General features: G+C 31.7%; 2 protein-coding genes across 4 annotated transcripts in view; both read right to left on the reverse strand.

Annotated features, from left to right (window-relative positions):
* Nucleotides 1–2,963: 2,963 nt before the first annotated feature.
* On the reverse strand, nt 2,964–5,960 carry LOC143224919 (histone H3.3A). Of its 3 annotated transcripts, none has more exons than XM_076453392.1 (4): nt 5,835–5,948; nt 4,919–5,106; nt 4,212–4,507; nt 2,964–3,996 (listed from the first exon to the last, which is right to left on the reverse strand). In XM_076453392.1, the coding sequence occupies exons 3-4, from the start codon at nt 4,491–4,493 to the stop codon at nt 3,868–3,870; spliced, it is 411 nt and encodes a 136-aa protein (XP_076309507.1). In that variant the 5' UTR covers nt 4,494–4,507; nt 4,919–5,106; nt 5,835–5,948; the 3' UTR covers nt 2,964–3,867. The 3 variants fall into 3 exon arrangements, with proteins under 3 accessions (XP_076309507.1, XP_076309506.1, XP_076309504.1); XM_076453391.1 differs by having other exon boundaries at nt 4,919–5,011; nt 5,835–5,943; XM_076453389.1 differs by lacking the exon at nt 4,919–5,106 and having other exon boundaries at nt 5,835–5,960.
* Nucleotides 5,961–7,250: 1,290 nt separating this feature from the next.
* The window catches only part of LOC143224918 (putative E3 ubiquitin-protein ligase UNKL), a 34,313-nt gene continuing 13,679 nt past the window's right edge, over nt 7,251–27,884 (reverse strand). Inside the window, exons 6-16 of the mRNA XM_076453388.1 lie at nt 27,693–27,777; nt 26,983–27,101; nt 26,478–26,597; nt 26,009–26,157; nt 23,244–23,440; nt 21,591–21,710; nt 19,959–20,188; nt 14,426–14,695; nt 12,297–12,371; nt 10,859–11,020; nt 7,251–10,140 (exon numbers count right to left, since the gene is read on the reverse strand). Of these exons, the coding sequence (XP_076309503.1) occupies nt 9,964–10,140; nt 10,859–11,020; nt 12,297–12,371; nt 14,426–14,695; nt 19,959–20,188; nt 21,591–21,710; nt 23,244–23,440; nt 26,009–26,157; nt 26,478–26,597; nt 26,983–27,101; nt 27,693–27,777 (1,704 nt within the window). The 3' untranslated portion in view covers nt 7,251–9,963. The remainder of the gene's footprint in view (nt 10,141–10,858; nt 11,021–12,296; nt 12,372–14,425; nt 14,696–19,958; nt 20,189–21,590; nt 21,711–23,243; nt 23,441–26,008; nt 26,158–26,477; nt 26,598–26,982; nt 27,102–27,692; nt 27,778–27,884) is intronic.

Raw genomic sequence — 27,884 nt, forward strand, 5'->3', positions numbered from 1 at the left:
TTGTAAGACTTAAAACAGTCCGTTGTAATCACGCGGTATTTCAGACGAAATGCAGTGACGGTTAAAATTTATAAACGAGCGTATCGACTATCAAGGATCTCTGTGCATACATCCTTGAGGAAAAAGAAAAAAACGTTAACCCATTCTTTTTTTTTTTGAAATTGTTAATCCTCTCGTTAACCATTGTAAAATACCAACCTCCAATATTGCCAACGGCAATTCATTCCATGAGCTAATCACTTTGTCAGAAAAGTTCTGGGGTCTAGTGCAGTTGCTTTTAAATCTTAATCATATGACTTCTCATATACTAAATGTAACACAATGAAATCAGTTTTTTTTATATACTGATCACCCAGACAAGCAAGCGTAATGCAAAAGATAATAAACTATACCTGCAAGATAATCATTCCATCCTCAGAATCAACCTCGTAGACTATGAATCATTTTCAATAACTTAATAGTTTTCTTTGTTACATGAAATGTATTTTGTAAAGGTCTCCTGGATAGAATAACTCTCGTTTCTCATTATTTTGTAAGAAATGAGTGTTCAGTCACATGTCAGAAACGTATCGCGTACTTTCCTTTTTGTACTTAGCCTGAAGCCAAATTTTACATACGAATTCCTGACAATCTCATAACCCATTCTAATAGTTTTTTTGTTGAACTTCTCGCAAAGCTACACGTGGGCTACCTGCGCTAGCCGTCCTTAATTTAACAGTGTAAGACTAGAGGGAAAACAGTCATCACCACCCACCGCCAACCCTCACATTACGAGTCGAGTGATAGCCCGCCGTAGCCAGATGAGATAAGGCGTTTGACTCGTAATCCGAGGGTCGCGGGTTCGAATCCCCGTCGCACCAAACATGCCCACCTTTTCAGCCGTGCGTTATGTGACGCTCAATCCCATTATTCGTTGGTAAAAAGAGTAGCTCAAGATTTGGCGGTGATGACTAGCTGCCTTTCCTCTAGTCTTACACTTTTAAATCAGGGACGGCTAGCCCTCGATTAGCTTTGCGCGAAATTTACAAACGAGGCGAGTGTCCCAACCACCTGCTCATGCCGGACCAAATTTAATGAAAGAAGGCAGCCATGGGCGTGTTGTAAATTTACGGTCAATCCCACTATTAGTTGGCAAAAGAGTAGCCCAAGTATTAGCTGTGGGTGTTAATGACTGTCCGCCTTCTAATTTAATCTTACACTGCTAAACTAGGGTCGGCTAGCGTAGCTTTCCACGAAATCCAAACCAACTCCATTGAACAAGTCACGATCCCTGGTAATCTCATCGTTATTACATACTTGATGGCATGATCCCTAAACGGAACGATAAAATCGATTACCTATATGTTGGGAAAATATGAACCAGTATTTCTGGTTACTTCAAACATCTTGTAATCCAAACAAGTTCTATTTTCATTATTACCCTTGTTTAAGTTTGTTCAGCTTAACTGATTGGTAAAACGAAATTAAGGTTTGTACCACAACTAAAACCAGTTTTGATACATTGTTTTAGTGCTTTAAGACGTGTAAACAGCACTTCATCCTCCCACAGCTTTTTTTGACTGTTCAATTGGTCTCACTTGTAACCTTCTTATTCCAAACCGTATTCCAGTGGAGCACCCCAGTGAACCACGATAACTTAACCCTTACTCTGAGTTAGTCACTTCCAGTTTCAATACATATCCAGCCTTGGTCTCCAGGAACTATTTGAACGTAACTGTTTCACTTTTATGGCAGTTAACAGAGAATTTGTGTCACACAATAATGTAACCTCGGTTTTCTATAAAATTCTAATCAACCCTCAAGAAGTGAAAGGTTACATGCACTGTAGTTCCATTTGTTCTTGTATGCTTAACACTATCAATCAATCACACTGAAAATTTTGATTTCTTTTCAAGCTGTACTCACTAATTTATTTTTTTCCCACATACCAGCATTTTCTTTCAACCTGGCTAGTTCTTATTGTGAAGAGGGCAATTTTTCATTGCGTTTCAATCTTTATAAACTGAAATTTGGCGAAGCAAAATATTTCTAAATAAATCTGTTTCACTGGACTATTAATTTACACTTCCATGTGATCAATGCTGTTAAGTTACAGATTCAATTTTTTAAGGTTGAAGATACACTACTATAATAGTTTTAATATTGTTTTTTTTTAACTGAAGAAAAGTGTCATTAGGCATTATTGAGGTATTTCAATAACGTTTAATCAAATCTTTGTAACCTAGTATCTCATTTCATGTTTTAAATGTATTATGGAATTTTCTATTCGGGTACATAATCACACAAGGCATTGACATACACGAGGTTTGGGTTGATACCAAAAGTCAAGCTTCTGTTCGTAACGAATACAATCATATTAACCCATTAAATGCTTCCTGTTCACATACACATTCAAGTTTTAAATTTCCTGCAAAGTGTGTTAAATCGAACATTCTCCTACGATATTCCTTTTTCCGAAGCTGGGTAATATCCAGATTAAGTTTTTATCACATATCAATGACTGATAGATTGAGGAGTGAAAAAACAAAGGCCACATATTATTGAAGATGCTAATTGGCTAAGTTTAACTTCTTTTCGTCGTCTCAAACACTTAATTTAAAACAAAAAATATTTAGATGTTCTACACATTTTGAACTAGGAGAAAGAACAAAGCGACATCAGTTATCGCTGTCACCTTACACCATGACAGTAGTATATAGAAAATTATAAGTTTATAGAAAAATAAAAATATGAAATTACATTTTTACACACAGGATTTTTGTTTGGATATGGAACATTGGAAAACAGATCAAAACCTTCAAATGCACTATCCCTTATAATTATTAAATGTATTTTGGGGTTATTTTTGAATAACAAAGCTTTATTTGATTGTTATAACTGTTGCTGTAGTAATTGTGTTACATCAGAAGACGAGAAAACATGAAGAATTTTCCGTGAAGCAATAACCGTTCATGGAAACAGACCAGACGTAAAGAGATTTATTTTCTACTGTGAAATTGAACTACAAAAACACTAACATATTCCAAAAATATGTCACAACACAGTTTAGTAGTGCGTCCTGTACAACACTTACTGGAGGGAAATAACACTGGCAGTGAAATAACAACACTGCTTCCTACAATGAACATTTGCTTTAAACATCCAAAACACGTCCCTTATGAAACATTACTAGACAACTTACAGATTAACTCACATACTATTGTCCAACATAGGAAGCAGTGGTGGCTCAAATATGACAATGACAGTAGTATGAACAATCGACTCAAGAAAAAACAATTATTGGAATACAGCATATAAATATGAACGAATATGTTTGAACATAACTGTTTCAGATGCAATTACACCAATTAACATGAAAAGCAGTTCTAGTTTGTTCTGAAAGAAGCAGTTGTGACTACAGAAAGAAACAGATCCCCCCAACATTGACAATGCCTTATACATATATATATAAATATATACACACATGTAGTAACTTCTATAAAATGCTATAAAGTTTGGTGTTTCTCACTTGGCAATCTAAGTATAAGATTACTTGATCAACAAACAGCAGACCTCCACCTTGGCCCTATAAAAAATAAAACCACAAAAATGTACCTGATTAAAATGTACATCATGATAATTAAGAAAAACACCACAAACTGACATACATACATACAAAGTTACAGTGACCATGGTCTGACACCTTGTCTGCTTTTTTGAGCAGTGAATAAGTTACAAACCTACATTTTACAAAATGATCTTGAGACAAAGATGGTTAAAATCAAAGATCATTCAATCAGTCATTTCCAAGTAAAATAATGTTTTGAATGGTACACGAAGAGACTGATAAGTTGACGTATTTACTGAAAACTGTGGACCAAAAGGTACTTATGCACGTTCACCACGGATCCTTCTAGCCAACTGGATATCTTTTGGCATGATCGTGACACGTTTAGCGTGGATAGCACACAGGTTTGTATCTTCAAAAAGGCCTACGAGATATGCTTCACTAGCTTCCTAAATGTGAACAAAAACATTAATCAATCTACAACCTTTAAAGTCCATACTTAAATGTTTTTATTACTTAATAAATCTGTAAAACACTTAGTATATACCATACCTAATAGTATAAAATCATTATAGATTTCATTTGACTGTTATGTTTCTCTTCACCAATGAAGTTTTATGATTATAATCCTTCAAAGTGTTTATTTTACTAACTGAATACTCACTTGTAAAGCACCAATCGCAGCACTCTGAAACCTCAAGTCAGTTTTAAAGTCTTGTGCTATTTCTCTAACCAGACGCTGGAATGGCAACTTTCTAATCAACAATTCGGTGGACTTTTGGTAACGCCTGATTTCACGAAGGGCAACAGTTCCAGGCCTGTAACGATGAGGTTTTTTCACCCCACCAGTGGATGGTGCACTCTTACGGGCTGCTTTGGTGGCTAGTTGTTTACGTGGGGCTTTACCACCTGTCGATTTTCGTGCAGTTTGTTTTGTACGAGCCATGATTTAGTGAATACCTACAGAAAAATACCCATAACTAATCTTACAAGTAACAAGTTCAACATGCATACACTATACATCGAGTTATCAAAACACTGTGATGTTTACTGGAAAAAACAAATGTCATTTTAGATCTCCAACATGGTTTATGGACAAAAATATAAAATTTCAAAACCTTACTTATGATTTTCAAATTTACAAATCTAGGAAATAAATTATTGAATGGTTTGCAGATTTTGAAAAAAATATTACCATATTTGTAAAAGAATACTATCTGTAACAAAATGCTTAAGAACTGTCTTTATACACTGTCATAAATACAGTCTGAAAGCGGTTAGGTAATATATTTATATATTAAAACCAAGATTTAAATTTCGTAATGACTAGAAACCCACTTGAAGTAAAAATATATTCTCAATAATGTTTACCTGAAGATGATCTGAGGTCGAAACGTTGTTCTGTATTGTAATTAAAGTGCTTATTCCAATACCAATCGTCTTGAGAATAATAGATTAAATTTGCTGAGGAAGTTTACAGAGAACATTCAGGTATAAAATTTACAGTTGTAACTTCCACAGTACTATTAACATAGCACCAGTGATACTCCAAATTAAATCTGATTAAAAGAAATACCAACCAAACACTAAAAACAGAAACAGGGAAAGAAAATTCTTGTACTTCAATTCCAAAACCTACTACCACTTAAGCACTTATGTTCAATATACACAAAATGACAGGTAAGAAACTACAAAAACAACAAAAACTACTGTATTCTCTAAAAGTTCCAGTGAAACAAACAAACAAAAAAAGTCCACGATTAGCAAATGAAATTATGTTGGTAATATGACTATCCTGTAAAAAAGAAAATACTAATCAACAAGCTTCAACACTCGAATAAACACTAATACTGAAGTAACATAAATCATTTTGACATTGAACTGTCACTTGTATCTTTGTTAAGTAAGTTACTGATACTGTCAATCAACACAAATTACGTCATTTACAATCACTATAAAATAGCCGAGTAAATCGAAAAGAATTAATTTCTTACTTTTAAGCCTTACACAAGTTATATATGTCAGCGTTTGTCCTTACCTAATGCCAATAATGATAACTTTTAGCTTGAAATACGAGTATAAAAAACGAAAAAGGCCTACCCTTAAGCGAGTACTTTTGTCAAGTTCTGTAAATGAAACTTATAAAAGTCTAACAACTAATATTTATCGTTCAGTTTAACTCCAGATGTATCCTTTTTTACACTATTGTCAAACTTACTTTATTACGTAATTATAATCTAACGGAAGTAAATTTAAACAAAAAAACCTATGAATAATCTTAGCCTACCTGTAAATTGTAAAATGAACCCTAATACTCAGATACCTCACGTATAAATACCAGACACTCTTCTCACCGACAAAACAATGAATTTGCGCTAAAACTAACGAACACCACGATCACGTCTAATATGACATCACATACTACAAATACGTCATCAAATATTTTACTTCTCATTGGAGCTTTAAAGCTCTACAACGATTGGTCATTTCAAGATTCATTGCCAAAAGCTATTCGTTGGTAACGTACAAGGTGATTGGTTGAAAATAGTCCAAGAGAATCCCTTTTTGCCTCAAAAGTAGCTCTATCGAAAACTTTAAAGCATCGTGCAATGTTAGACTTATATTTTGTCGCATATAAACTATCCTGAAACGTAAAATGACATGTTAAAACGTCATGATTTTGAAAGGTAATTATAGAATATCATGAATCAGTAACATCATTACAGAACTTTACATTTTTCTTCTATCAGTATCACGTTGCTTGCGTTTGGGTACATTATTTCATTACAAATTACAGCTTTCATAGTAAGGTAGAATATTTTAAAAGTAAAAACATTTGAAATCACAAGTAGATAATGCAATGTAACGTTACCTTCGTAACCGTGTAATACTTTTATTAAAAAACAAAATGCCTTAAATTATTTTTTAAAAAATGTATGCTCACACACCGACACTCTTCTCATAATTTCTTCATCCAAAGTAGTTAATACTTTTATGTAACATCACGGTTAAGTTATAACGAAACATTTCAAATTAAGTAACTTCTTGATTTCTTACCCCCGTCTATTAATTTACATATACATATTCTATATAGTGCCTTATGAATGATTATTTTATAACATTAAGAAAAAAAAAACTTCGGGCTGTGGACGTATTGTGTTAATGCGACTATAATGATGAAATTTTAGAAATATACATTTCTGTGTGTACGCGCGCGCAAAAGCGTCGACTTGGCCTGGTGATCAGAGCGCTCGACTTTCAATCTGTCTGTTTCAAATTCGGATATCCATCGCCAAAGAGGCTCTTCCCATACGTTTATCCGCTGCACCAACCGCTCATTGAAAAAATTCGGAGTTTACACTCGTCCCCACCTCCCCTTTCGGAAAAAAATGAAATCTTCATTGTGTTACACATCTGAATAATTTCTGGGTAAAAATGTCGCAATAGAGTAATTAGGTTTTAATACAACATAGTAAGTTTGAAATACAGGTAAGAAATGTGTTAATATTTAAACTCTGATGTTACTTTTATAACTGAGGCTTATTCATTAATTTTTATGAAAATACAATTTAATATCTTGAAAGCAAAGCTGTCTCACAAAGTAACCAATTAAGTTCCTTTAGCTGAAAATAAAAACTTTTCTTCATTTTCTCTTTCAAATGTCTACCAAAATGATGTACAAACAGCAAATATACTACACAACTTTTATCATCAGGATAGGTTTATTATTTTTTTCAAATAAATTTTCTTTTCCAAAATTTTCTCTGTTTATATTCTGAAACAAGCAAAGAAATAAAAGGTAAGAAAAAATAGTCTGAAGAATTTATAAAGTCATTAAAGCTTTCTTACATGCAGTGTTAAGCAAGATAATGAACAAATGTAATAATCACTTTATGCTCCAAACTTTTTTCTAAAGTTGTTCAGTTTTCTTAAAATAGTTTATATGAACTTAATTAAAAATTCAAATAACCTTTAATAAACATAAAAAAATCTGATTTAACTGTTTTTGAAATACAAATATTTATCACAAGCATAACATTTCATACTCCATTGTACTCTTGTATAAAACGAACAAATTACCCCTATCGTTTTAAGCAGCACCTAAATAAAACATTTAGCATTTCTCAGAGTATTATCATTTATAAAGGAACCAAAGTGATCTTCCACAAAATGGGGCCTCATCTGGAAACATATTTACACTCCAAAAACCTAATATTTCACTTTCCAATATCAATTTTCCAAGTTTTGATGAGAAAATATGAACACTGACTTAGTGCTCTTAATCTAACAGAAATAATATTGTTATTCAAAGAACATCTGGAAAACTGCAGCTGTCAGGTACTCTTACTTTCAGCTTGGCATTAGACTAACATCCATCATATTACCCTTGCATTACTTCTTTATATATACATATAAACAATTACATATTGATAAATGCACCTATCTTAAGTACAATGTACTCAAACAAAAACACAAAAAAACCTCACTATAATAGCAACAAATGGCTGTATCAATATTATGCCAACTTAAACTTGCAAAGTGTCACCTCAGTTCAAAAACTCAGTATTTACTCTAAAAGATAACTCTTAAAATTTCAGGAAAGATTCAATATTTTCAACAAACTGCAATTCTAGTGACTATGAATTTTGTATTTGTGTTAAACATATACATATCATGGGTGGAAGGTAAGAAATGCATTATTTCTTTCCAAGTAACTATTATATTTAATGTAAACTATTATTTTCTGAAAAAGAATTTTTTTTTTTAAATGCTACATAAATAAATATATAGTTTATTCAAGTTGAGTTCCTTCTTATATGACTAAAACTGAGTGAATATTTTATATCAATGCTTGAAATTTTGGAAATTTCAAAGCATCACATATACTTTCTACTACTATTATTTGTGCCACAATTAACAAAATACAATATAATAATTGAAAAACCATGGTATTTACAGTACAATATATCTTAACTCTTTCATCTAAAATTGCTTGCAAAATTCAAATTTCACCCAAAAATGTCTTACTAGTTACTGTTCTAAAACTCAAATTACAAAATACAGATCTGGCTTCTATCTAACACAAAGTTCTACTATTTCTGCCATTCAACTCAGCTTCTCACAAAAACAGTTATCAAGTTTTGTTTTCTGTTGAAAATAAAGCTTTAATAATTCAAATTGTTTGATAAAATGGCTACTATTAACTTCTCAAAACATTGACAGTTTCTCAAAGTATAGCTAATTTTTGATGTTCTAATTCACTGAATAAATTTTATTTATATGAATAAACATGATTTGTTACATTCCTTTATCGTGATACTAAAACAACATTTAAAAGGATAGTTTATTTCATTGCATATAGATAGATATATACTTTCTTACAGAAACAAGGGCAAAGATATGACTTAGTAGAGCTGAGAAAGAAAATACTTCACAATTATTTCATATATATATATACTTTACAATTTTTTTTATCATGGTCTTATACAACTTGACACAATCTACACACCCAATAAAATTTAAATATAAAATGTCCTTTATTTTAATTCTGGTTTACTGGCCTGTATTGCTTGTATTTTGTCACAGAGAAATGTTTCAAATATATAATATTAAAATAAAAATATATTTGATACCTTTCAAGGATACTTCTCCACCAAAGATGGATTTAGGAGAAATAATGTACAAATTGAAACAGTGTGTTCAATTTAGTCCTGAAAATGTAATATTGTTTTGTAAACACTTTATAGTGTCTGTTTAACTTCTTTTTTTGATTTAAATTTTGATACATCACTGGCAAAAAAAACTAATAAATCATAATAAATGTAGTGGGATGTGCAAAAATAACTTTTTGTTCTTACATTTTGCTCTTTCTTATAAAAAAAAACTACTACAACACAGCTATTGACAACGTCAACAACTTCTATATAAGTATTTTTTTTTCCAGCAGCTTACTGAATCTTAACATTATACACCTATAGAGTTAACCCTACAGAAGTAACCTGTTATATGACATGTTTCAACACAGTAATTTTGAAGGTTAATACCATTCAGATGACACACACCAATCTACCTTACCCACTGTTTTTTACATACACAAACACCTTTTGTATATGTAAGCACAGCAAAAATTCTCAGAAAGAATAATGTTTTTGTGCTAAATATATTCTTATTCGATAACTTAAAATCCTATAAATCTTATACAATGGTATCTAAACTTACACTTTGTTGTACTCTGATTGGAAAAAGAAATAAGGAAGAACTTAATATTCTCAAATTGATGTAAATATTAAAAACCACAAAATTAAACCTTCTTTGGGAGTTCAATTGAAAAAAAAAGTTTTAGTTTATATCAAAACACCTGTTGTTTTTTTTCCCTTTCATCAAACATAATTCAAAAATCTACAGAGAAAATGACTTTATAATGGCAAGGTCATGCTTGATCGCTGGGCAATGTCAGTCTGGCAGTAAGGACATTTCAACTGGTGGAGGGCACACTGGTTACACAATACATAATGATTACATGGTAACAAGGCTACACTACGATTCTGATTTTCACATACCATACATTTTGTTGCTGATTTATGATAAATCACCTGAAAGAAAAAGAAAAACATACCAATCAATAATTATTTAAGCAGATTTTCAAACTCTACCGAGTTAAAGCTAAGCCTTGTTCTGACCAACAAATCTACTTTAGTCATAAGTAAATCTTAAATATAATGTACTTGTACATGCATTTAGTCTATAAAAGAACATTTGAATACAATGCCTTTTTGTTTACGTTTAAATTATACATCATTAATAGGATGACAAACATCAAAGAACCAAAACATGTTCTAAGCTATTCTGTGACTATATAATGGTTTAGTCTTTTAACATGGCTCTTCAAATTACAATTTAGACCAATAATACAACATAAATTTAATTATAATAATAACTGCTCAAACTTAACTGAATAACATTGATCAAAATATAATAATTTACTACTGAAACTAAAAATTCAAATGTTACACAGTAACAATAATAATGTGAGACAAAATAAAAGTTCTAAAAAATGAACTGGATTTAAGCAGTAATTTGTTTTATCAAATATTTCTTTGGTTATTTCTTTTGATGCAAAGCTACAGAACTGATTAATTATTTGGAAATTATGTGGAAAAGAGAAAAACTATGTGAAAATTTTCTAAACTTTATAAAAAAAATTATGTATTCTTTATAAATGTCTTATTTACAAATATTTTTCTTCTTGATAGAAATTAAATGACTGTGTGATAATTCATTATAATTATAGTAAAAAAAAAGCAGACCTACCTTTTCCAGTCTGTCTAGTTCATTCTTAAGTTGGTCTTTTATTTGTTTCAATTCACCCAGGGAAATTGCTTCTAATTCTGATACTCCAGTTATTGTTTGTAGTAATGACCCACCAGACATATTTTCTACTTCACACTGGAGTAAATCAAGTTTAGCTAACGCCTTAAACAAATCATATTGAAAACAATGAGGTTGGTTCAATTCAGATGTTATAATAATACTATGACATCAACTAAAAACAAAGATCCAACTTTACAAAAAAACAAACAAACTTCCTTTTAATGTAAAGCTACATAATCTGTCCACCACAAACTAAAACCTGGATTACAGTGTTATAAAATCTGTGCACTTAATGACCAATAGTTTCATTATTCTCATTGTATCAAAATCCTCTGTTCCTTGCAAACAGACAGCCCACACCCTATTTAAATATAAATCATCCATTCTATAAAACTTCCTTTTCCCACTAAACTGACCCCACAAATCCCATCAGGATAATAAAACCTGAGTTGCTTAAAACAGCATCATACTATGATAATATCTTAAATATCAATTACTTTCTAGCCTCAGTCTTTACTGACGTTTAGAAATGTATAAAAATACTGAAAAGTAATTACAACAACTAATCTTATCTATATTAAACAAAGAAAAAATAAATTATAAGAATAAATAGTTATTACTATTGTTTGTTTGCTTGTAATTAAGCACAAAGCTACAATGCCCACCATGGATATTGAAACTCGGTTTGTAGTGTTGCAAGTCCACAGACACGCTACTGTGCCACTGGGAGGCTTTATTACTATTAGTTTCAACAATTAGTAAAACCTGTGACCTGATAAAATATACACTGAGTTCTCAGAATAACTATCATGGGAGCTATCCTCTAATCTATAATTCATGGAGATACAGTATCCACTTTGCTCCTTTCCTCCAATAAATTTCAAAAGAAGTACTTTAAAATAAATTTATGAGCTGAAAGTGAAGAACTGAGAAGGTAAAATATGAAGTAAAAAGAAAACAAAGTTAATAACTATTTATTTTACAGTTGTCTTTTTTAACCCAAGTTTCATTTTGACTTCCACTGCATCAAGATAGTCTCTAATTGCCACCCAGGGAAGCATAACCCCAAAACTCTCCTAGTTTCTCCCAACAAAGAGCCTGACCCACTTTCAATATTATCCAAATGCCCACAATTCATTTCCATTGCCTGTGTCTATGTGCTGCAAAACAGTTGTAGCAAAATGGACATGACATTACTGTAACTGGTTATTATGCACAAACAAACTTATACTTATAAATTTGACAAGCACAGTAAACTGAACCTGAAAATGTATATAAAATATTCAAAGGGTTATCACTCACTGCATCTTTAAGTCATTGCATGTACATTACAAACTATTCTATTATTGAAAACCCATTTACTTTGTACATCACATACCTCGTCTCTTTGCTGTTCCTTGACCTTTTCCCTCCTACTTGCATCCTCTGCTTGCCACTTCCATGCTTCACATGCCTGGAATGTTCACATGAACTCCTGAGTAAATTTTGTAAGGAAGCCCAGAAAAGTAAAATGTGTACCATAGTTTCCCTGATGAACCACTGTTTGAGGTTACACACATCGGTGTTTCTTGTTCTTCTAATGTGAAACTATGTGTGTGCCTCAGCATTTTATAAATTGACACACTAATAAAACTAAATTATGAAAGATTATGTGTCATCATGTTTCCATTATTAGTGAAGCAACCATGGAGCATGAAAAACTTGTTATATGACACTTACAAACAAATATACAAGACGAGGCAAAAGTTACTATACAGTTTGTAGAACTGGTATTATGCTGTTAATACTAAAGGAAACATTATAAGGAATACAGATATCAAATGAACTGTTTCAAAGTAACAGTTAGAGTTTATGTTCCAATTGAAACAACTGTTTAGTTGCTTTTTCCTAATTCTATACTAACTGTATCAAAGCTACACAATACTAAGAACATTAAGAAAGCTAATTCAAATTTGTAACAAACCAGTTTCTGGTTCACAGTATTTTAATTTACATTTTGTTTGTGTAATTGTCTGCTTTAGAATAGTTACATTTTTATCATGAATTTTTTTTTATTATGAGTGTTGATAATCTACATTCCTAAAATAAAAGTTTAGAACTTCATAATATCCACACATTAGCAAACAAATGCTCAGGTTGTTTATATAGAATAACTGTCATGCTTGAATGAGCATAAAGTCCGAGTTGTTTCACGTTCTGAACTAAATTTTTCATTATACATCATTACCTACAATCTTGCTTCATTATGAAAATTGTTCAAATATTCAAGGCAAAACTCAGGGAGTGCATATCTTCCTTAAATATATTATAATCAACCAATAAGTAGTGTATTATTGCTTTACATTTCATTCACTATTAATTCACCAATTTTAAAGCAGTATTTGTGTTAACACAATTAGCTTATCAAAATTAAACCAATGTTCTTACACACTAAGACACTCAACTCATGAAAATTGTACTGACATTCTTACATTAACACATTTTAGATCACCAATAACTCTTAAGATTAAAACACTCCAGATCATTACCAACTTTAATTCTGACATTAACATATTCAGCTCAACACCAATTTTTAAAATAATTGTTATACTAACACACTTGGCTCACTGTCAACTTTCAACCCATTCTTACAATGCCTTCAGATTACTATCAACTTCAAAACTAGTTGTTGCAGTAATACTCACTATAGCTCAATGCTAACTATAAACTAATTCTTACACATGCATACTACACATTTTAAACTAGCGTCTTATGTTAACAAATTTAGCACTAACTTCAAATTTTCATTTCAACACTCTTCTCTTATCAATAACTAATGTTTCATACCACCACATTTTTTTATTTTTTTTTACCCTGTTACTTATCTTCCGGAGATAAGTGATAAAATCTAAAAAATTTAATTGAATGTTGAAATGTTACTATGTTATAAAAGCTGAAAAACTGCTTTTAGATTTTTTCTTATGGTGTACACCTCACTAGTCAAAATATTTTCATTTATATGAAATTCCTCTCCTAAACAGCTATTATCCAATTAAATAAGATGTATTTTATATTTGTTTCAATTGTCTTTGTAGTGTTCCTTGCTTTACAAATAAATCATAAACATCAACTTGTTTCATCAGTTATTAATTCCAATATGCAAATAAAAAGTTGTATTTTATACTGGTGCCAGTTTTATTTTTACATAGCATTCTTAACCATTGCTGCATTCAGTGCTAAGGTTAAAAAAAAATGATCGGCACTAGTGCTTAATGGTGGTAAAAACTAATACGATTATGAAAAACAATGTACAAGTAAAGTAACAAATAACTAAAATAGAAAATAAGAACAGAAAGAGCTACTGCATAATTTTATCATTACAACCGAACCGGTATTCTAAACTTAAAGTGGAAGGTCAATATACCATGTTTATACTGGAATCTATTAACTTAAATGTACAACTTACTAATTAATGGATTTACTGGAGAGACAGTTTATCGATGAATTTCTAGAGTACGAGCCACTTACCATTCTCAACTGATTATAACCTTCTTCCATTGTGGCTAATTTGGTTCTGCTAAGATGTTCTTCATGTAACCTATGAACTTCAGAGACACCAGAATTAACTGAATGAAATGAAGACATATTTGACAAAAATGGAGAAGTGGGAGTAGCTCCTACTCTACTATTTGAAGACATAGTTTGAGAGGCAGTATAATCACAGACTCCAGAACCAGGAAAGTGTCCATACTTTGTGTTATCAAAAGAACTTGGATGACCATAAAACGCTGCAGCAGCCTTGAAAAAGAAAGTAAATAAGAAAGAAATATAAGATACAACTGTTTTCTAATAGCAGATCTAAGGTATTTCATAATTATGAATAGAATACAGGAAAATATCAATTTGATTTCTGTAAACTCAGACAAATAATGAACCAATTTTGGATTATTAAATCTAATCTACAAGTAGTGGCTTTTTCCTTCCCCTCTGAAAATGTTTGAAAGAAATCTTTCAACAATGTCTCCTTGCTCTTTTTTCAACAATGTCTCCCTGCTCTTTTTTCAACAATGTCTCCTTGCTCTTTTTTCAACAATGTCTCCTTGCTCTTTTTTAACAATGTCTCCTTGCTCTTTTTTCAACAATGTCTCCCTGCTCTTTTTTTACCTTCTTTCTTGTTGCTACCATATCACATCCCTATTGTTATAACATGAAACAGATTACAGAGTTGTAATATTTTTCCAACTATAATTTCTTTATAGAAAATGTATTAATTTATGCAATGTAATATAAATTATTAAGAGTGTGCAAAACAAATTCCATGAATTCTCAAATGCACTTCTGGATGTGGATATGAACAAAGTAAAGTATTATGTTGCAGCAGCACCTGGGCAAAAACAAACCACGTGGTTGTGACATACTTCCTTCTAGGTAATGAGTTGTATATAACACCATATAATATTATTTTTATACATTACAGTGATAGTAATATTTATGGCTCTCATATTGCAAGTTATTGCTCTGATATGATTTTCTAAAATATTTATATACCATTTACAAGAATAATCAACATTACTCAATACAATAAAAAATTTTTTTAATAATTTTAATATAAAAATATATGTCTTAAAGAGTTATTTCAATGGTTGACATCACAGAAATATACCGATATAAAAACAAAACAAAAACAGAATATGAAGAAATGAAGTTTTATATTGTCTCATAGTTACTCTGATACATAATTGTTTTGTGGATTATCTGTTACAACTTTAAGAACAAAAATATGCAATGAGCTATCTGTAATGTTCCAACCAACCTTGTATTTCAGCATTATATGTTCTCAAGTTTATTAATGAGCCACCAAACCATGGATTGTCCAAAACACTGATGATACCATCTTGTAAAGTAATGAACAGGGAAGTTGCTTGGTTTAATTTAGGTGTCTAGCTAACATATATTCTTGTTACATTCTTTTTGGCACTGCCATCCCTACATTATTCTACATTTACAATATGCTTTTACCAGGGGCGTAGATTTTTTACACCCGATGGGGGAGGGGGGATGATTTTTGCAACCACTTATATGGACTGTTCAATTTGCAAATTGGTAATCTCTGATTACGTGAACCTGAAAGCTGTAAACATGCAGTCACAGAGTAATTTTGTTCCCACGACACTTCAAGGTTTCCATGTAGGTTTGTATAAGTGAGGTGTTGTGAACAGTTTTCAAAATGTTAATAGAATAAAGACAAGTGTGTCACAAATTAACTGCCACATGAATTTATTCCTGCACTCTGCACAGTATAAAAGATGGTCATTATACTTGACAAGGTTACTTATTACTTTCATTACATGAATTATGTTTTCAAATATTAATAAAATTAGTAATTACCCTTGATAAGTTTATATCTACTGAAAAACTGTTCATGTTGTTTGATAAAAATAATTAAGATGTCTTTGTGAACTCTTAAAAATTACACATCAATATAATGTAGCATATAATTATTCATACTTTTCATTGAAGTAAGATTCATTTAGTCCTCTAGTCTACATGTTCCCAAACGTAGACCTCCTTTGAGATGATCTGTTTATGAATTCTTTCATAAGCTCTTCTATATTTGTCTTGTCGACCTCATCTTTGTGAGGGTGACAAACTGCCACATGGTTGAGGCGGCACTGAGACATAGTTGACCTTAACCACGTCTTCAACAGTCTTATTGCAGAAAAGCTGTGTTCACATTCGCAGCTTGATACCAGACATACAAGCAAAATTTTCACAAGAAGAAACTTCACTAAACATCTACTGGCTTGTTTCATGCATTTTACAGTAAGCATCCTTTGCACCTTTCAGAGATACTGCTTTTGTTGTTCCTTTGAACCTGGGCAACTGAAACTCGAGCTGTTGTGCAGAGACCTCTGGATAGAAGTTTATAACCAAGTTGTCAATGTTGCCAGATGTGATCATGTTTTCAAGTGTCAGATATTACCTCAAGTCATTGTTGTCTGCATTGAATCTAGTGGTCAGATGTTCTATGACTGTGCCCACAAATTCAAAATATTGGCTTCTGTAGTAATCCCTAGCTGTTGCAGAATGGTGTGCTGAGCCATCACCAGTGATCCTTCTGGGGGGTCTGTGAATGAGTGGTAGTTCAATAGGCACCAGATCTAGGGAAGTTACCTTTTTCTCAGCTTCATCAAATATCTTGTTGTAATTTTCCTCTGTATGCAATACCCGCAATTGCTCAACTGTCATTGCAGATGCTTCAATCATGCCAGATACTGTTGCTGATTTTGTTTGGAATGCACGGTTTAGTTCCTCTAATGCAGCTAATGGATGCTGAGCCATCAACAATCCTAAACCTAAAACTGTCTTTTCTTTGTCAAATATGTCCAGCAGACCTCGTGCTTTCACTGCTACATCTGATTTTTCATTTGCTAATTTAGACAAAGAATCAACAGTGTCACTGTAGTGATCATTAGCACATGTAATTGCAGATAGGTGGCACTACCAGCGTGTTGGACACAGTGGGTGGATGTATTTAACTGGACCATTGTGGCTGTCTGACAATACAATATTTTCAAAGATTGTCTTGTATTTGCCTGACCTCTGAAGCAAGACACCAAGTTCATGTACCCACTGGATAGAATCTCGTACACATTCACAAGCTTCAACTGCATGTTGCATTATTAAATTAGCCTTGTGTGCTCTGCAGTGAAAAAAACAAAGCTGATGGTTGCTTCTCTTTTATTTTTGCCTGGCATCCACTGTACTCACCACTCATGTTAGCGGCTCCATCATAAGTTTGTGCTCTTAATCCCGACAGTGATAAGTTGAGTCTTGTCAGTACATCAAGTATAGTCGAGGATATTGTTTCACCAGTTGTATTGGAAACACTGTACAAACCAAGAAATGTCTCATGGACGTCAAAGTTCTCATCTACGTATCGTACACATATTGCTTCCTGTTCGGCATCTGTTACAACTTGAGTGCCATCAACCATTTATGCAAAGATTTTACTTTGCTGCACTTAGTGTGCTATGTTCATCAGTATTTGATGACTAAACATCTCCATTATTTCATTCTGAGCCTGGGGTGATGTTAATGTAATTTTCTTTGACAAGTAGGCTGTCAACTCAGGATCTTCCTCTTCCAGGAGCTTCATTAACTGCAGGAAGTTCCCCTCGGTATCAGTAGGTCCACGTAATACTAAACCTTGAAGCAGTAAGAAACATAAACTTCTGAATATTTTGGCTAGACTTCTTTTGCATTCTTCCTGCTGCTTCCTTTTTCCATCATGTAGCTGGACAGTCACTGGATTTACATCAACTGAACCTTCTGGAGATATAGCGAATCTGTGCTGAGAGTAGGATTGGTGTTCATTAAATTTCTGTTTTTCCTTTTTCCAGTTGCAAAAACTGGTGGGTATGAAGGTATACTCCACTAGCCTCTCCTATTTCCCTGTAAAAAGGCCTCTATTTTCTACCTTGGCACAACAAAAGCATACAACTTTTTGAGTCTGAGTGTCAAAGTGCAGCCATGGAAACTCAAACCACTTGCCCTGGAAGTTGAGATTTTGAGATTTTGCTTTCTGTCGTGGTATTAGTTGTGCGTCTGGATGATATGGCTTTCCACACTGTATCTGTGGAGTGTCAGATTTTTTCATTGCTGCACAAACTTGTTTCACAACTATCTGGTGGTTCATGATGTGCAATAGTTGCACAAACATTTTCAGACTCGTCCTCTGATGAACGTGGTATTTCCTCTGTATGGCAAGTTTCTATTCCTTTGCTTGAGGTTGTTGAATTATCTGCATCTGCATTGTCAGTTGTAGTACTAGTAACTGGCTTGCAGAACTGTCTAATATCAGAATCACAAGAACAAACACACAATTTGTAGGCCTGTGATGCAATAAAACAATTCAACAGACCAAACTGTACGGGGGATGATTTTTTGCACCATACCTTCCCCACCTAAAATGAGGGGGGATATATCCACCCAGGATCTACGCCCCTGGTTTTTACTATCATTATTTGTATACATTGTACTGAACACGTAGGTTTATTAACCACTTGTTGAGACGTTCTCATTTAATGTACAGAAAACAAATGAGGTTCATGTCAGGTTCAGTGACAATATGTTCAGCGGCTTGCCAGTTAGAAGTGGACACACATAAATGCACACACACTATTATCAAAAAAGAGTTTAGTTTAACTGTTAGCATCATATTACGTCTGAGCAGCATCTTGTTGAGCCCCATCCCATCCTACAGAAACATGATAACTAATGAAAGAAATATAAATCTAGACTATAAGCTAATTTAAAACATTTTGTGAATTTGAGTGCTTTTATTTCAAACAACAAATTATTCTTCAAAGTACACTGATATAGTTAATGTAATACCATCACAAAGTTTTTAGATTTTAGGCTACTGATTACCAAGCTTTATCTTTAAGAATGAGAAAACACTTTTTTCTTATGCACCAAACTATTTTTACGTTAACCAAGGCTACAAAGAAACCTCCTGTTTGTATTCAACTAATGTTGCTTAAACTCATCTATTTTTGTTTTAGTGAATGTTTATTTACCCAGATTCTACAAGAATAAAAGTTGTCTACATATATATACATAAACTAATAAGTGTGTATCTTAGAATTCTCCCAAGAACACAGCTAGTCCACAATAAATAATTTATAGAGTTCAACTTGGAAGAACAACTAAGTTTTATCTCATGTGACTTCAACAGATGATGTTGAAAAGTTGACTCAAGGGTTTGATATGCTTACCAGATGTACAGATAATGAAATTAGTTTTCAAATTTATCCTGTATTTAGTAAAAAAACTGTTACACATTTATGTATGTACTTCCAAACTTGAAGACCAGCTCGATATTTTAACTCAACACACACACAAAAACAACAATATTCAACTGGAGTTGTTTTATCATTTCAAAACCACTTCTTAAGCACTGAATGGCATACTACAAAACTCTTTCACATAAATTATGGTTTAAATGCTAAAAGGTCTAATAGGCCTAACAAGAACAACAAACAAAATTGCAGCTTACATGATTTTTATCACAAATGTTAGGCCTACTGAATTCAAACTTCACCTTATCCAATGAGTGTTCAGGTCTAGATCCAACAACTGCATGTAGAACAGAAGCTCCTCCCATAGGAAGACTGTGAGGAAGAGACCCAAGGGGAGATGTAATAGGAGATAAGTTACTCAGTCTACTGTGATCATGAATACTCTCACTACCAGGAATATTTACTGGTGCTGAACTGCCCAAAATTCCTTAAAAAACAACAAAAAAACCAGTGAGTTTATCTGTGAAACATGTACATCATCATAATATCAGATAAAATATTTTATCACCATAGTACATTTAAACTTAATATCAAACATTATTCAATTTTTATACAACCAAAAAAATATTTTTTTTGTTAAAGACATATTAAAAGACAAAATAAATAAAACATTATGACTTCACTAATAATGCAGATGATTTTAGATTTGCACAAAACATCAGCTTTACAATGTCTTTGATATTTCCCAGGTCTATTTGAAACTCCCTATGTGATTTTGAGAAAAAAAAAATATCTAGAAATCATTGACCAATCAAGAATGTAAGAAGCTTTAGCCATCTTAGGATGTGGAACATATCTAAGCAATCTTATTTTTAAAACTTATCTCTAAGAAAGGGATAAAACAAATCTAACAAATTTAGTTTTCTATAAGCATTCTACTTTTATTTTCAAATCAGACATGATTATGGAAAATCCTTAAGAAAAAAAAAGGTAAATTATTATTAAGATAAGACAGATAGCTTTATTTTACAAGCTGATAATTAGAATAAATATATAATTCCTTTATTTTCCAACCTTCAATATTTATATGTTTATTCTGTTGACAGGTTTATACTCTTCACGGTTTAATTTAAGTTTACTCAGCAAAAAGGAATTCTATTACTAGTGGTATGATCAATCATTTTTCAAACAAAAATGAAGTCAGCAGAGCAGATACAGAGAGTATACATTATGAAATCGCTATTTTTCTTTTAATGGTGTTTGATTTAGTATTGTTTTGTTTGTTTCCTTATATTCACACAAACTACTCAAGAGCTCTCTGAGTTAACAGTCCTTAATTTTGGAATGATAAAACTAAAGGAAAGGTAGCTAGTGAATGGTATCCACTACCAGCTCTTGGTTCACCATGGGGTCTGACCAAATAGTGAAATTGAAACATTATCCTTGGAATGCAACCACTGCCTTAACATGCAAAGCTTGATTTTCTATTTTCTTTTACAGGACTTGGATGCAGAGTCACAGACAGCTACAAAAACCAGTTAGCCATGCTCAGCCCAAATAATTATTAAAAAGTATAATTATGAACACAAATTTAAATAACATGCACTTTTTAAGATATGCATTATGTCAACAACATTTTTGTTTCCCCAAACATTTCTTTTTGTGATATCTCATTTGTAAACTAATTTAAAATTTTCATCACTAGGTTTATAAGCCATACAAGAAACAGGTAATTTCATTACTCTTTCTATATAGGAAACTAATTTCTGTATTTTTGACTACAGTGATCCTTAGAAAGTAGTTCACACAAAAACAGACAAAAATATATGATCATTTAACAAAACCTCACTGATATATTTACTCTCAAGAAAATTATATTAATCACATACCAGAACTAGCCAGTCCAGCTGATATTGAAGAACTTGAAGGGTTAGCTTCACATTCTAATTCTTTGTCTATGGATGTTTCAAAATTAACGTCATCAAGGTTCAAATCATCTAAAGCATTTCCTAATTAAAAAATGCAAACCCCTTAAATATTGGAATATTCAACAATATAAAAACTCACAGTATTGTAAGTTTTATTTATGATATGCATGAAAAATAAGTACAAAACAAATCCATTAATATAGAGTATTCAATTTTAGTCAAACTGTATTTGTTCAATATGGAAATGTGAAAAATTCCTCATTTTACTGTTATAATCAAGTTTTCCAACACTACAACAAATGTTTGTAACATTCAACATTTTAATGATAACCATCTCATGATGAAACTTTGTAGAATCGGTAGCAACTGCCTGTTGTGGAGACAAGTGTAGAGTAAGAAAGGCATAAGACTTTTGAAATGTTGTCTTCTACACTTGTGTCTCTGCAACAGGCAGTTGCAGTCCATTCTACAAAGTTTCATCATGTATACTCTGCCTAAACAATCTATCAAAGAATAGCCATCTCAACTTGAACTCATGAAAAAATTCTAATATTGATTAACTTCCATCTTTTTTTAACAGGAACCTTGTAGTGTGTAAATCACAAATGCTACAAATTATGATTCTAATAAGCTATATGCATAAGAAACCTTCACCATATCTCCCTAAAACTAACTACCCACTGTCCAAAAAAATTAGTCTTGGCTTTTGAAGAACTATTACTAATAGAGATTGTCAAAAGAAAACAGATCAGTGTGAGAAAGCACGAGTCTACATTTTTAATTTTAGTTAGGCAGCTGATGTATATAACAACAAGACCCCATTAAAAAAAAATTGAAATATCTGAAAACTTTCACAACTTGTCCGCAATAAAATGTTTTTCACTCGAGATATTAATTTGTACTACTGACTGATGTTTTTAGTTTGCAAACTTTTTCTGAAAATCTAACTTACATTGAAAACTCTTGTTTAAAAACATAACTGAGGCAATATTAGACTCAAAGATTAATATAATCTAAAAATGAAAAACATACTAAGCTGGAAAATATAAATATTATTGTGGCAAGACTGACTTAATAAAATCAAACAAGTAATGTATCACATCCTACAAACTATTATAAAATAGTATTAATTTTATATAATTTTTTTCCCTGCTTCCATTAGCATAAAACGTAAAAATTTTAGACATTTTTATCTCTTCTTTGAGAGCACTTATGGTATGAAAATATAAGCTATTACGTTTGGAATTTTAATAAACTGCAACTGACTGTTAACAGAAAAGGAAGCAAAATTACATCTTTTTATACTGAAACTTAGAAGCTGAAAAGTCATTTTTTATTTCGACAATTATCTGCAGTCAATTTAATTTTTCAAAGCTATTATGCCTTCTCAACCTAAAGTTTCACTGAAACATGCTAAAATGATGTCAAAACAAAAGTGATTTAGAAACTACAACACTTTTTCATAATAAGACAGCTTACTATTTATTATATACGTATATGTATTTACTGACAAAAGATATACTCCATTTGCAAGGAACATGAAATAAAACAGAAAATGTCTTTCATCAATAATGTTGGCAAAAGCTTCAAGATATAGAAAACTATTTCACTTACCTACAACAGATTCAACTGTATTTACAGCTGCAGGATAAAATGAGGATGCTAAAGAGACTCCTTGTGATAAAGAGGATACCAGGTGGCTCAGGTCAATTCCAAGAGCTAAACAGAGACTATGTTTACGACGAGCTTTTTCAATAATGTCTAAAGATGGATCATTATCAATAGCTTCAAACTGTTTCCTAAGAGTCACCTACAAGAAAGAAAGAAAAACTCTTATTCTCTATTTCTCAAAAACAATAAACTTTATTTCTGTTTCCATTTTCAAATTATATTATGAAAAGTAACAGTTTTAAAAAAATATTTTTATTCATCAACTTGCAACAACCTTACATTTCCTGATAACATTTGGAGCATCCCACTTTACCAGACCCAGAGGTCTGTAGCTGGGAATTAAGTAACACTTTAATCTGTTAAAGAAAAATGAAATAATGAGACAAAGACGTTTTTAGCTACAGATTATTCTGTATCTTAAACTTTATAATATACACAACAGTACATGCCACTACTGAAAGTTTACATCTTCGTATACTAAAAATGTGTTTCCAATTATAGTTGCCTCCTCTCACACTTTAACTTTATTCCAACAAAAGGTTAACATCTTTGCCTGTCCGAGCATTTGTATGAATTTCACTCCACTTGCTCCAGTCTTTATACCATACCCCACTACGTTGCAATTTTAATGTTGTGATCCTCTCCATCTATATCAATGTGCTCTGTATATCTGATCTATATACAAGCATCCCATTATTCTGTCTCATTCACTTATAGTGCTATGTCAATCACACAGAAGAGAAAAAAAAAATCAAAACTAAACAGAAATTGTTACTTAAAACAAAACCATTTGTTTGTAATGCTACTTATATTATTTATGTATATTAACCCTCTTGGCCCAGGTATCCTTTACTGTGCAGACACAAGGTTTTAGTGTCTTATATTCAAAATTTTATTAAAACTACCACTTACTTTCATTTTTACGTTATACCAATTACTACAGTTCAAAATCTTAGCTACTAATCCATATTTTATTAGTATATACGTTTTACGTTCTTAATTTGACAAGCCAACATTTAAAAAAATCCTAAATTTCCTCTGTGACACATTTTCTTTAGGTATCTTCTCATCTATATTTTATCCACCACCCCTACAGAAACTACAAAATTAAACATAAATTACTCGCTGTATAATTATCATTCCTCAGACAAACCATAATTTTTTTATAGCCTTTAATTTTGTTTGGTTACAGAACCATCAAAAGACAAAATCAGACCCTTCCTGCCACACCCACCCATCACATCTTCTCCTTGGGGATTTGTTAATAGTTCTCCCTTGTGTTTAATTACATTTACCTACAACCAATTGAAAGTCAAGGTTTTCATCCATTACACAACGTATTTTATAATGTTGTGTTCAAAACACAAAATAGTCAGTTTCATATAGAAATCACGATGGTTAGCTTTGATGCATTTGTAAAAGCTCTTGTCAAGCAATTAGAAAGCCAGAAAAATTGTCATTGTTGGAGGAAACCTTTTGCTCTGTACATGTTATTAGTTTATACTGTTTGGTGCATTATTTAATTATATAAAAATTATTTAATGCATTACAACCATTAGTTTAAAAAAAATTAAGGTTAACTGTCATTGATTATTGAGAGCAAACAAAATACTGAAAAAAGTAGGTTATTTCTTGTTTTTTATGTTTATTCTGTATTATTATTTACATTAGTTAAGGTGAGATTAGGTAAATAAACAATTATAATAATAATAATAATAATAAAAATATTTAAAAAAGGATGCATGTGAGCAGCTCATGGGTAATGTAATTTGACAGCATAGTAGAAGCTGCATGTTCCTCAAGTGAATTATAACTTATAATGATGCAAAGGGTAACTAGACAAGGTTCAGAGGGCAATAAAACAATAAAAATGTAATTATAAGTAGATATATACTGTTACAAGTTTAAAGCTATTTAAGATAAACAAAAGCTGTTTTGTGCTGCAGTTGCTCTGTGTCCTGAACTTCAATATCCCACACACAACAGTAAATAATATACAAGATACAAAATAAACAACTTTCATTATTTATTTAACTTTATTTATCTTTAGAAAATAAGGTTCTGGGTGAAAAGAAGAAAAATTATGAATTAGAGTACAAAACACTAAAAAAGGATATAAAGAGACAAAGCAGTGGAAGTTTAGTAAGTGAATAACTTGCATGAACTTGTAATTAAGATGAGCTCCCACCCAGTAAATCAACTCCAGGTGCTTTGTGAAATGTTAATGATGGTATATGATATAAAAAATCAGAGAAGTAATTATTTAAATTAATTTACTTTTACTTCAAGAATTCTCTGGATAACTGACATGATGACAGCTATTTGATAATCATAAATAATTAACTTTATGTTTTAACAATACAAAAATAACTACACAAAAATACCACACATAACAATACAAAGTTTTATTTTATGGTAAAGTAACATTTACGCTATTCGCAGTGTTTATCTCAGAAGCAACACATCTTCCACCCACTGAATACCTATAAGAATTAACACTCAAAGCCTTGTCACTGAGTACCACGTGAGAACCTATGAATCTTACTTAGAGTACTCCATACAAACATCTCACTTTCACCGTAAAGTAACCAAGGACAACAAAGGCTCAATAAAAACAATATCACTAATCAAATATCTTTTGCACTTTCCAATAAAAGCAAATTTAAAGTTCTGAGTACATATATATATACATATATATATATACGTCGTCTCGATCCTCTCTTTCAGACCCTGGGGCCTTATGGTAAGAAATTAAAGAATCACCAGAATGATTAGTTGATGAACTGCACGATCGAGGCCGGGCTATTGGTGTAGGCAATGGATTAAGAGGTGTGAAGACTGTACAGTCCATTGATGACTAAGAAGAGGAAAACAAAAATTCAGTCTTTTCTTGTCATTTCTTTATATTCTCTGACATTTACCAAATACAAATTTTTGTTCTAAAAATAAAAACCACAGTATATACATTTTATGTTAAATAATCAAATAAAGAGTGATGCTCTGCTTTTCTTTTTTCAAAACCCATCATTATTGGCCACGCCCAAAATTATTGCTATTTAAATTTTACTCACATTAATACCTTAATTTCACTAATCTCTAGGAAAAACAAAAAATATAGTTACCACTAAATATGTAAATCTTTCATTTTCACATTTCTAATATCAACATAATTCTTACCCCATCAATTACTGTTGCTTCTGTTGATGAAGTTGATACTATGTGCTCTGAAGATCCCTCAATATCAGTAGTGTGGATTTCATTTCTCAGAGGTTGGGAATTCTCTTTTTCACTTATTGTCTGTTAAAGAGTAAAATGTTTCATCAACAAGAGTGTCCAATATTCTATGTTAAACAATGCTTCTCTTTCTGTCTCAGGGCAGTTGGTATGGGTACTAGCACTTTTACCAAAATAAAGCAGACAATAATGTTTCGAACTTCCTTGGTCATCTTCAGGTCAAAACGTTGTTCTCACCTTTATTTTGGTAAAAGTGTTAATACCCATGCAAGTAATCTTGAGATAGATTTTTACTTCAAGTGGATTTATTGTCATCACAAAATGTTTCTCTTTGTCTATTTTCTTATGTAACACACAACGTTTTCACTGGTAGAACATGTAAAAATTATTTTATTCTTTTGAAATTACACTAATAATAATAATCCAGAATTTTATAAAACAAACCCACCAGTATTGTTTGAGACTGAGAAGGACTAGCTGCTGAGCTAGGCGATAGAACATTTGACAAAATGGCTGCTAAGTTAGTAGTACTATCATGTCCTATGTCTCGTACCTCAGAAATTTCCTCTGTAATAACAAGAGAAAGAGATGTTCACCCTTTCTTTAAAATTGATAGATGATTCATGTTTCATTTTTTATTACATTTTATTATAAACTACAAATTTAAACATTGGTATGTTATTTGTAGAACCTAAACTAATCTCTTGACAACATAAATTTGAACATCTTTTACAATTCCTCCTTTATTTAATCCTGTTTCTAACAGTTTCTATAATATTTATAATACTTTTGTTGTTTTATGGTTCAGTCATACTAAATGTGTATAATGTGCATCACGTTTCATGAAAAAATAAAACAACAGCATGTATAGCTATTGTGTTGGAAAGGTTTAACACTAAATAAGATGCTATGTGTAGAACTCTGATAATGTTCATTCTAGTTGTAACTTAATTAACATAATTCTACTCTCCTTTTGCTATCTGTAAAAAGGCAGAGAAAAAACACCCAAATAAACCTGAGTATCTTACAGGTAGGACTTATTTTCTATGTCATATCAAGATTAGCAAAAAACCCAAATTGTGTTGAGCACTTCTTATAGGGTAGCTTAGAAATAATTTAGACTCTATGGAAAGATATTGATCAAAAGCAAAAACATACTATCAACATGAGCAAATGCACAGAAGGGGCCACGAGGACAGTACCCTGTTTGCTGGATATCATTACATTTTGTTGATTTGTAAATCTGCAAGAGAAACAGTTTCTAACCTTCACCAAACAAAAAGCAATAAATGGATGATTAGTTTTCACATAATAATTTACTACACTATCTACAATATATGAATTGTAAAC

This window comes from Tachypleus tridentatus, chromosome 9 (genome assembly GCF_004210375.1).
Source record: "Tachypleus tridentatus isolate NWPU-2018 chromosome 9, ASM421037v1, whole genome shotgun sequence".
NCBI lineage: Eukaryota > Metazoa > Arthropoda > Merostomata > Xiphosura > Limulidae > Tachypleus > Tachypleus tridentatus.

Coding starts and splice junctions, on each gene's coding strand:
- LOC143224919 (XM_076453389.1), bottom strand. CDS start 4,493: ATGGCTCGTACAAAACAAACTGCACGAAAATCGACAGGTGGTAAAGCC. Junction 3,997..4,211: donor CTGCGATTGGTGCTTTACAA/GTGAGTATTCAG, acceptor GTTCACATTTAG/GAAGCTAGTGAAGCATATCT.